Below are 11,469 nucleotides of genomic sequence, written 5' to 3'. Positions count from 1 at the left end.
TTGATTTCGGACACTTACGGCTGAACAAGTTCTGACTTTTATGCTTCTATTTTGTTCCCCTCCATCTTATATATTTTCCACAATGAGCATGTATTGCATGTAGAACATGTTTCAGATAGAAAGAAAGAAGGAGGGAGTTCCTGCCATGGCTCAGTGATTAACGAACCCAACAGGCACCCATGAGGACACAGGCTTGATCCCTGGACTCGCTCAGTGGGTTAAGGATCCAGCATTGCCGTGAGCTGTGGTAGAGGTCGCAGAGGCAGCTTGGATCCCGAGTTGCTGTGGCTCTGACGTTGGCCGGCGGCTACAGCTCAGATTCGACCCTTAGCCTGGGAACCTCCACGTGCCACGGGTGTGGTCCTAAAAAGCAAGAAGGGAGGAAAGAAGGAAGAAAGAAAGGAGAAAAACAGCAATCAGCTTCATCCGCAAGGGGCTGGCTCATGGATACTTCTGCTCTGAGGTGTAGGCTGAGCCTGCCTGATGTGGGGAGGAGGCCATGGTTCGCCTCTGGCTCCATGATTCCACTGGTCCCTCTGAGGCTTTCAGGCCTGACTCACCACTTCCAGACAAAAGACTCCACTCCCCTAAATCAAGAGCACTGTCAAATCCACCTTTTCCGGCACCCCCCCTGGTCTCTGCTTTAAAGTGATAATTAGTATAAAGTTGGGTATCTTTTTCCCTCTGGGAGAGAATATTCTTTAACGGGCATGAAGTGGAGCAGTGTAGGCGGATTTAACAAGGAGGTAAGGATGCTTATGTAAGTGGCATTATTATATGTGATTATATCACCGGGGTAAGAGAAACTTATTCCTCCTTGGGTGTTATACCAATCATTAAGTTTTAGGCTTGCATGAAATAGAGGGATGAAGAAAAGACATGTTCTCTCTCCCTCCCCCAGCCCCAGAATCACGTCAATACTTTTTCAGCCTTACTGTGTTCCTGGCACTGTTCTAAGCTCTTCCCATGCACTAAATGATATAAGGGACATATCATTACCATTCCCATTTTGCAGAAGAGGAGAGTGAGTTAAAGACAGAGAGAGCACATAATTTGCCCAGGATCCCCTAGCTGAAAAGGGGGAAGGTCAGGTTCCCAACCCCCGCTGGTCAGGTCCCCACATCCACATTCGAAACCTCTCAGACAAGCCAACACCAAAACCTGGTACAAAACCCCAAGTCAACAATTCAGGGGAGTTCCTGTCATGACACAGTGGAAACAAATCCAACTAGTATCCATGAGGATGAGGGTTCGATCCCTGGCCTCGTTCAGTGGGCTAAGGATCCGGCGTTGCCATGAGCTGTGGTGTAGGTCACAGACGCAGCTTGGATCTCACGTTGCTGTGGCTGTGGTGTAGGCCAGCAACTATAGCTCCATTTGGACCCCTAGCCTGGGAACCTTCATATGCCATGGGTGTGGTCTTTAAAAAAAAAAAAAATTCAGACTTTTCAGTTTGGTCAAACACATCATAAATTAGTCATGGGGGTGGGGGTGGGGGGATCAACCCAACTATTTTTGTTTTACCTTAATGACATCGACCTGGCTTGTGCAACATCACAATATCAGGAATTACTCTAGCTGATGTGCATACATGGCAGAGGTCTCAACCTGGAGGGCCACTGACTAGATTCAAGTCACAGGTGTGTTTGCTTTGGCTGGATCAGGCTATCTTTCAAACTGTTTTAAACAGGGCTGTCTAGTCTACCACAGTCCCCTCTACTCCCTAATATCTTACACCCTGTCCACTCATTTACAGGGAATCTGATGATAGTAGCAGCCTTTGATGTAACAAATGCTTGGTAACATAAGGAGAAGGAAACTCTTTTTGTTAACAATATTTGCTAACAAACAGTAAGTGCTGGAGAGGGTGTAGAGAAAAAGGAACCCTAGTACACTGTTGGTGGGACTGGTGCAACCACTGTGGAAAACAGTATGGAGATTCCTCAGAAAACTAAAACTAGAACTACCATGTGATCCAGCAATCCCACTCCTGGGCATCTATCCCGAGAAAACCACGACTCACAAAGACACATGTACTCCGATGTTCATTGCAGCACTCTTTTCAATAGCCAAGACATGGAAACAACCTAAATGTCCATCGACAGAGGAGTGGATCAAGAAGATGTGGTACATACACACAATGGAATATGACTCAGCCATTTAAAGGAAAGAAATAATGGCATTTTTAGCAATACGGATGGACCTAGAAATTATCATGCTAAGTGAAGTCAGTCAGACAATGAGACACCAACATCCAATGCTTTCACTGACATGTGGAATCTGAAAAAAGGACAGACTGAACTTCTTTGCAGAACAGATACTGACTCACAGACTGAAAAACTTATGGTTTCCAAAGGAGACAGTTTGGGGGGTGGGGGGACCCCCTGGGATTGTGGGATGGAAATCCTATAAAATTGGATTGTGATGATCATTGTACAACTATAAATGTAATACATTCATTGAGTAATAAAAAAAGAAGAAAAAAACAATATTTGTTAATAAATATGGGTGTATTGGGTTAATAATATGTGGGTATTGGTTAACAGCATTTGGATAACACTAACAGTAAAATGTGCTGAGGGCTTACTCTCTGCCAGAAGTATTTTACATGCCTTGTCTCACCAGATCATCGCCTTGATGGAGGAGGACAGTCACACAGGGAGTTGTAGATGTCCCAAGAAGGGTCCATAGATAGAGAGGGAAACCTGGAGAACTTTGGGAGACCAGTGTAAGTTCAAAGTCACTCAAGAAAGCCATCAGAACATCTTGGGACAAAGCAGCCTTGCTTAACTATAACACTATCAATAAAAGCACAAGATATGCCTCAGGTCATTAAGGGAAAGATAAAATGAGGCTTGTACTCAGTTCAGTAAGATAGGGATCCTTAGGACCAAGGACAGGAATTTTAGGGAAGGATGACCTTCCAAGGTAGGAGACCCTCATTATACAGAAACCTGAGATGATTCAACATAGTTTGGCACCTGTTACTGCCCTTCTGTTGATTTGAATAAGCACCATGACGGTCCAGCTTGACCTCATAGGTTCAAATACTCTTTTACCTGATATAAAGGAGGAGCTAGTGATGTAAGCCCGACGTCTACTCAAAGAAGGAGGAAGAAGGGACCTTTTCCCCCGCCCTCACTTTCCTTGGATTATAAAAATGTAGCCCACCTAATCCTCAGGCAGATCCTCCTCACCTGCCTGCTTGTGTGTCTCAGAAGCATCTTACCTTAGTAAATCTATTTTTTGCCCATCGCTTTGCCTCTCACTGAATTCCTTCTGTGCTGAGACACAAAGAACCTGAGCCTCAGTAAGTCCAGATACCAGATGAGTGATTGGGTTCAAGCCCCCATCTGGGTTTAGGCTGGGTTCAGAGTCAGAGGTGTTTTGGTTTCAGCATCAGCCCTGTGAGACCTCAGGTGGTGTGGTGACTATGAGAATACACCTGCTGGATTTGAAACCCATTGCATCCCATAGATGACAAGTGCAGTGGGGGAACTAAGGCAGGCTCATTCCTAAAAAACATAGGGCTCCTCTGACAGCCTATGTGGACACCCCACCGTTTCTCAGGCTGCACAATGAGGATATTTCCAGGCAACCTCTCTCTCTTTCCTTCACTCAGGGTCAGACTCACATCACTGTCTGACTTCTTTCACACTAGCCCTTCCCCTAATTGAGTTCTTGCACACTGTTTCTCAAAGGACCCATACTGACGCAGGGTCGCATGACCAGCAAGCAACAGAGCCGAGATTTGAACCCATCCTGGATCAACCAGGCTCCACCTTGACTCCACAAGTCAGAGCTCAGAACCACTACCTCAGATTCTTCTTTTGCCTTGGGCACTTCTTTTCCCAAACTTCTTGGTTCAGAGCAAGCAGAAATCACCATCTGGACCCAAGAGGGAGCCAAGGCAAGAGGGAGAGTTTCACTGGATTCCTAACGGTTGCCATGGGGACCAGGAAAATCCAGAACTGCAGGAAGTACATGGAGCACCAGTGATTGGAGACGGGATATGGGTCCATGATGCTCTTTGCCCAAAGCCCCTCCCTAGAGCTGCAAGGAAGCACAGGCCACATAATACAAAAGCGACTGCTGGACTGAGAGTCTGGGGATGCACCCAGCCCACCCCATGGAGATGCATTAGCAAATAGGATAACTCAGGGCTCTGTAACCCAGGAAGTTTTCAGCATTTTTTGTTTGTTTATTTGTTTTGCTGTTGTTTTCTGCTTTTTCAGGCTGCACCAGTGGCGTGTGGAAGTTCCCAGGCGATCCTTAACCCACTGAATCAGGCCAGGGATCAAACTCTCATCCTTATGGATACTACTCAGGTTCAGTTCCACTGAGCCACATTGGGAACTCTTCCGCCCAGGAATTATTTTCATGTCTGCCATCATCACATTTGCTCCTTAGATATAATAATATTAGTGCAAGTCTGTGTGCCCAACGCACAGCAAGGCTAAATAAACCGAAACATTGGAGTTTGGAGCAGAGAAAGGTTCATTACAGGCCATTCAAGATGACAATGGCTTGTGAGGAAAAAAAAAACCTCCAAACAACATTGTGAATCTTTTTTTTTTAAAGTTTTTCAATGATTTTTATTTTTTTCCACTATAGCTGGCTTACAGTGTTCTGTCAATTTTCTACTGTACAAGGTGACCCAGTCACACACACATATACACATTCTTTTTTTTTTTTCACATTATCCTGCTCCATCATAAGTGACTAGATGTAGTTCCCAATGGTAAATCATTTTTATAAGCCAGGTGAAGGAGCTGGGTTGCAAGGTAAGTGATCAGCTCATGCACAATTCTCTGATTGGCCAATGCTGAGGTAACAGGGCAGAATCACAAGGGTTAACTTTTTTTTTTTGCTTTTTAGGGCCACATCCATGGCAAATGGAGATTCCCAGGCTAGGGGTCAAATCAGAGCTACGGTTGCCAGCCTACACCATAGCCACAGCAACGCAGGAGACAAGCCACATCTGCGACCTATACCATAGCTCATGGCATCGCCAGATCCTTAACCCACTGAGCAGAGCCAGGGATTGAACCCTCGTCCTCATGGATACTAGTCTGGTTCATTACCACTGAGCCACAAGGGAAACTCCAGCCCTTAGTTGGTGTGGTTCATGCACCTCTCAGCCAAGACGGATTTCAGCACCAAGGATCCTGGGAGGTGATTTGTCATCTCTTCCCTCCAATTGGCCCCTCCCAAATTGTACCTGTTAGCCTTCAGGGCAGCACCATGTTCCTTACTGGGGGCTCCTGTTGTGAGACAACTCATGCAAGAGGCTATTACGGTACCTGGCCAAGGTGGGCAGTTTCAGTCAGTGGTCTCCTAACACACCCAGAGCCCTTCCCTCCAGCCCATTCTCACAGCCACCAAAATAAACATGCTGACACCCAAACCCAATCTTACAATCTTCTGTTTTAAAATCCTCCAATGGGAGTTCCTGTTGTGGCTCAGCAGGTTAAGTCCCCAACATTGTCTCTGTGAGGATGTGGGTTTGATCCCTGGCCTCTGTTAGGAGGTTAAGTCTCTGGAGTTGCCACAAGGGGCAGTGTAGAAGATGCAGCTCAGATCTGGTGCTGCGGTGGCTGTGGCATAGACCCCCGGCCCAGGAACGTCCATATGCTGCAGGTGTGTCCATAAAAAGAAAAAATAATAAAATAAAATAAAATCCTCCGATGGTGCTCCATCACCGAATTGGATACACCTGACAGGTCATATTCACAAAAGCAAGACCCTCTTTACATATAGGATGGGGGAGGGAGGAGTATAATTCCCAGCACACTAATCCTTCTTTCTCTCTGAGTCAAAGAAGCTCATTCATATGCAAGTACAAGAGAGGGCCACTATTAAGTGTTGGGCTTCAAGGCCCCTTCAAGGAGATTGAACTCAAAGCCTCTGGCCAAGGCAAGAACTACCAGACCCTTATCATCGCCCCACCCATCGCATTGTAATGTGCCCCTCCCCCTACCCTGAGCATCCAGGCCTACTCCTTCCTGCCCCCACTAGGAGAGGTATGTGGCCCACTCCTCACCCCACCCCTATCTGGGCCTTATAGGCCCCCAACCAACCAGCAAGTGTATGGTAAGGACCCTCTTCCCGAACAATCAGCAGGTCAGCAGATATGTCTCAAGACCTCCCTTCTCCTTGGGCTATAAAAACAGACGCGACCATAAGCTCATTGTTGGCTCTCCCTGAGTACCAGGAAGCCATCCCGCTGCACTTGCAGCATCTCTTATCTCAGTCAACTCGACTTCCTCTCCACCTTGCCGGTGCTCAATAAACTATCCTTCCTTTTCCTGATACGAGTCTGGAAATTCTTCTTCCAACCCACGTGCACAGACCACAACATTATGGACCTATGTCTGCATTTATTCTGTTTTTACTAAATAAGTTGCTAGGAAGGTTCTTTCCAGGAACCATTACACTAATAAAATGTTTCCCAGTGGGATGCAGTGAACTGAGGCTGTGACTTTAAACCTGGTAGGTGCTCAGTAAATGTAGGTTGAATAAATAAAGGCATGAACAACCAGAAAAGGGAGAAGATGAAGTATAGTGGGCTACCAGAGATGGAGGGACATCCTGGATTTACGAAGGGCCCAATGATGTCAGGGGCTGTGCTTGCAGAACCAAAGGAATCCAGACTCAGGATGACATTTCCTAAACTGCAGTCACTCAAGAACCACCATCTCTAGTTTGTGTGTGTGTGTGTGTGTGTGTGTGTGTGTGTGTGTGTGTGTGTGTGTGTAGTCTTACCTATACTATTATTTACTTCATAGATTTATATTAAAGTAACTCTCATTTCTAAAAAAAATTAAATACATTTATTGAAAATGGAAGCTTTGTAACACTCCCATAAATGGAAAACCAATATCATTTGTCATAAGTTGTAGGCAACCATAAAACATAAATACAATGAAGACTTCCCTCCAAATCAAATATTAACTAGAATTCTCTGCTGAAAGCTCTATGCCATGAGGTCTGCTCTCTCTTTATTAAAATAAAAGGGAGGGGTGGAAAAGCATCAGAGACATTCTGGTATCAAACTGAGATATTCTCCTTTGTGTGATCAGGTTAAAAGAGAACCAAAATAGGGCTGAGAGTTTTACTTCAAAACACATCCCTGGGGAGTTTCCACAGTAACAAATCCAACTAGGATACATGAGGACTCAGATCGGATCCCTGGACTCGCTCAGTGGGCTAAGGATCTGGTGTTGTCATTATGAGCTGTGGCATAGGCCGCAGAAGCACCTCGGATCTGACGTTGCTGTGGCTGTGGCCAGCAGCTATAGCTCCAATTTCACCACTAGCCTGGGAACTACATATGCCGCTGGTGCGGCTCTAAAAAGACAAAACATATCCTTGGAGTTCCCTGGCAGCTCAGCAGGTTAAAGATGCAGCATCATCACTGCTATGGCTGAAGTTGCTGCTGTGGCAGAGGTTCAGTCCCTGGCCCAGGAACTTCCGAGTGCTGCAGGTACAGCCAAAAAAAAAAAAAAAAAAACACATCGCAGCTCTTCCCTTCTCCACCATCCTATGTGCGGTTGAATTACTTCCTCGCCTTGTCTTCTCACAAGACTTTCAGGATCAGGAGATTCCTAGGCAAGAAGCAAAAGCAGAATCGTCCCATCCCCCAATGGCTTCAAATGAAAACTGGTAATAAAATCAGGTACAACTCGAAGAGAAGACATTGGAGAAGAGCCAAGCTGAGTCTATAAGGAGCCTCCGCACATGAGGTGGCGCCTGTATTTATGCCATGTGGGGTCACTTCCATATCACACTGAAAACAGCACAGCCACATTTGGATATATCGGGAAATGGGTTCTCTTTATGTTGTTGTCTCTTTATAGCACTTTGCCTCAGTAATAAATATGTGAAGGCCTCTTGTTGAAAAACAAAAACAGAAACATCCCAGACAAGATTCCTTCTTAACAAAGCATGGATACCACCTTCGTGGAAGTCACCATCGCCCCTCTCCTAGCTCTCTGTGGCTCAAAGTGTTACCAAATCAGCATCCTAGCCTGGGCTGAGACCCCTTGTCTCTGCCAAAGAGATCTTTTTCTGCTTGGATTCACACAACCAGCGAGGAAACCGATGCTGAGACTGGAAGAGCACAAGCTTTATTCAATGGCCAAAGAATAGAGAAGCAGGAAATTAGTTTGCAAATCAACACCCCCAATTCTGGTAGAGACACCGCATATATAAGAAGGTCAGGTAAAAGGGAGGGAGTTGGAAAGAGGTTAGAACGACTTATCTAAAAACAGGTTTGGACCCAGTGCTGCTGTAACTCCTTTTCAGTCCTTGTACAGGCTTTCCCTGTTGTTGTCATGGCAACTGGCAACTGTCATGGCACCTGTGGATGTGTCATTTAACATATTCTAATGTATTACAATAAGCACATAATAGGCTCCAGGTCCACCAGAAATTAAATCTTCCACCATGTTGGACCAAGTTGGTTCTAACCAGCAGCATATGGAAGTTCTTAGGCTAGGGGCTGAATCAGAGCTACAGCTGCCAGCCTACACCACAGCCACAGCAACACAGGGTTCGAGCTGCATCTGTGACTTACACCACAGCTCATGGCAACGCCGGATCCTTAACCCACCGATCGAGGTCAGAGATCCAACACTCATCCTCACAGATACTAGTCGGATTCATTTCTGTTGAGCCACCACAGGAACTCCCCGGTTCTAACCATTCTTGTTTATCTCTTTGTGGCTTCATCCTGACACTTAGATCAGAGCAATTTTATTTCCAGTCAAGAAAGTGGCACGGGTGTGATTCTGGGGCAACAGCCTTGATAATCAAAGCCATCTTCCTAAATGCACAAATCACATCACTTCATTTCCCAGTTTAAACCTCCAAACACTTCCACGGGGCTTAGCATAAAATCCAAAGGTGTTCGTTTTCCTGCCAAGGTCAGAGGCTAACCCCTACCTCCCCCTCTGAAACCTAACTCCTACCACTTTTCCAGCTGGGGCTACGCTTCTGCAAATCCTAGCACATGCCTGCCTCAGGGTCTTTGCATGTTCTGTTCTCTCTGCCTGGAAAGCTACTCTGCCGACATGGCTGCAGTTCACGCCCTCGCTTCATTCGGTCCCCACTTAAATGCTACCTTCTTACACAGTTACCACCAAAAGGCTGCCCTTCTTCTGATGACCAATTCATACAAGGTTGCCTGGGACTGTCCCAGTTTTAAAACAAAATCTCCCATGCTGGGAACCCTTTGCGGTCGCCAGCAAAATGGACCAGCTGTTCAGCCTACAGTCCCCATCACTCCCTCCCATAGGACGCTGCTTTTCCTTCTTACCATCTCACATGTTCATATCTTTGCTTTTTCGTTTTCTTTCTCCTTCACTAGACTCCAATGAGGACAGGGAGTTTGGGGTATTTTATTGATGGCTATATTCCTGGCCCCTGGAATGGTGCCTGGCACACAACTGGCATTTAAGATTATTTGAGAAAAATATCAAAAGAAGGACCCTTGTGATTTTTTGGGAGGTGGGGAGCAGGGAGGTTCCTGGGCTAGGGGTTGAATCTCTGCCACAGCCACAGCCACGCCAGACCTGAGCCTCGGCTGCAACCTACACCATAGCTTGGGGCAGCACTGGATCCTTCACCCACTGGAGCAAGGCCAGGGATCAAACCCATATCCTCATGGATCCTGGTCAGGTTCTTAACCCACTGAGCCACAATGGGAACGCTGCTCATGGTTTATTTAATCTCTTGCTTAGAGTTTAGTTGCCTCCCCTGTTTGGCTGCAATGAACAAAGCTTTCTCCATATTTAGATTAATGTCCTTGGGCTAGGTTACTGGAAGGGGATTTATTGAGCCAAGGAGAATGTCCCTTTTAAGGTTTTGATACTCAGTGCCAAATTGTTTTCCAAAAGGGATCAGACCCCCAATTCTCATTGCAGCCATGGTTCCCTTATCTACCTCACTCCACTCTGGCCAAAGCCAGCATTATCATTGTTAAAATCCTTCCTGGGTGGAAATGTAGCAGTGTGTTGTTTTAATTTGCATTTCTTTGATTACTAGGTAGGCTGATCATTTCCCCATGTGCTTAGCTAATTGCATTTCATCTTTTTGAATTGTCTGCTCACGCCCCCTTTGCTTGTTTTTCTACCCGGTTTCAGGACTTGGATTGTTGATTTGTTGGAGTTCTTCGAAAAAGAAAGATATTAGCTCTTTCCCCCTCATACATTAAAGCCTTGATTCTTTGCATTTTTCTGACCCCTGCATTCAGTTTGTCCCTTTCATGTTTCCTTATTCCCTTTTTTCACATGTTCACACCCCTTTTTGCATGTCTTTTTACTTGGTTTTACTTTTTTTCCCCCACAGTAAATTTTTTTTTTTTTTTGCTTTTTTAGGGCTATGCCCATGACACATGGAAGTTCCCAGGCTAGGGGTCAGATCAGAGCTACAGCTGCTGGCCTACACCACAGCCACAGCAACGCAGGATCCGAGCTGTGTCTGCAACCTACACCACAGCCCACGGCAATGCCAGATCCTTAACCCCCTGAGTGAGGCCAGGGATCTAACCCGAATCGTTATGGATACTAGTCAGGTTCTTAACCCCCTGAGCCACAACAGGAACTCCCAATAGTCCATTATTGAATATATGCTTTTTTCTTTTCGGCCGCACCCACAGTATGTGAAGTTCCCAGCCAGGGATTGAACGCTGGACCCTTAACACACTGAGCCACCAGGGAACGCCAAGACACATTTTTTAAAAATCGAAGCAAGGTCATCCAAGATCTGTCTTCACACCCCTGTATCACCGCTCTGACCTTAGTTCCTACTCTTCTGTCCCCTGAGTCTCTCTCTGCTCCAGACATTCTGGTTTCTCTGCTGATCTGCAAACATGCTGGCCACACCCCCACCTCAGGACCTACCCATATGCTTTCCTCTGCCGGGAAGGCCCTTTCCCCAGGAATCTGCACGACTCCCTCCCTCCCTCGGGTCTTTACTCAAGGACATCTCAATGAGTCCTCCCCGGCCACCTTATCTAAAATGTCAGCCCTTGTGGTAGACAATGACTGCCCCCCAGATGTCCACATCCCACCCCCCAGAGGCCTGTGCATATGTCACAGCTGTTGCAGATGTGAAGATTTTTGAGATGAGGAGATGATCTGGGTGGGCCCAGTCGAATCATAAGGGTTCTTATAAGAGGGAGGCAGAAGGGCCAGAGTCAGAGAGGGAGATATGAAGTGACAGGGGCTAGTAACCAAGTCACTTGGGCAGCCTTTTTTTTTTTTTTTTTTTGTCTTTTAGGGCCACACCTGCAGCATATGGAGGTTCCCAGGCTAGGGGTCGAATAGGAGCTGTAGCTGCCAGCCTATGCCACCGCCACAGTAAGGCCAAATCCAAGCCGCGTCTGCAACTACACCACAGCTAACGGCAACGCCAGATCCTTAACACACTGAGCAAGGCCAGGGATCAAACCTGCCTCTTCACGGA

At 46.4% G+C, this 11,469-nt stretch overlaps 1 protein-coding gene across 1 annotated transcript; it reads left to right on the top strand.

Moving 5' to 3' along the window:
- The first annotated feature begins 710 nt into the window (after nucleotides 1-710).
- On the top strand, nucleotides 711-7,733 carry LOC125128406 (60S ribosomal protein L39-like). Its single transcript, XM_047782761.1, has 2 exons — nucleotides 711-746; nucleotides 7,524-7,733. Exons 1-2 carry the CDS (start codon nucleotides 711-713, stop codon nucleotides 7,725-7,727), a joined length of 240 nt encoding a protein of 79 aa, XP_047638717.1. The 3' UTR covers nucleotides 7,728-7,733.
- Nucleotides 7,734-11,469: the final 3,736 nt, after the last annotated feature.

This window comes from Phacochoerus africanus, chromosome 5, assembly GCF_016906955.1.
Source record: "Phacochoerus africanus isolate WHEZ1 chromosome 5, ROS_Pafr_v1, whole genome shotgun sequence".
NCBI lineage: Eukaryota > Metazoa > Chordata > Mammalia > Artiodactyla > Suidae > Phacochoerus > Phacochoerus africanus.
The sequence above is the reverse complement of the archived record's forward strand: the minus strand, read 5'-3'. Positions and strand labels throughout refer to the sequence as shown.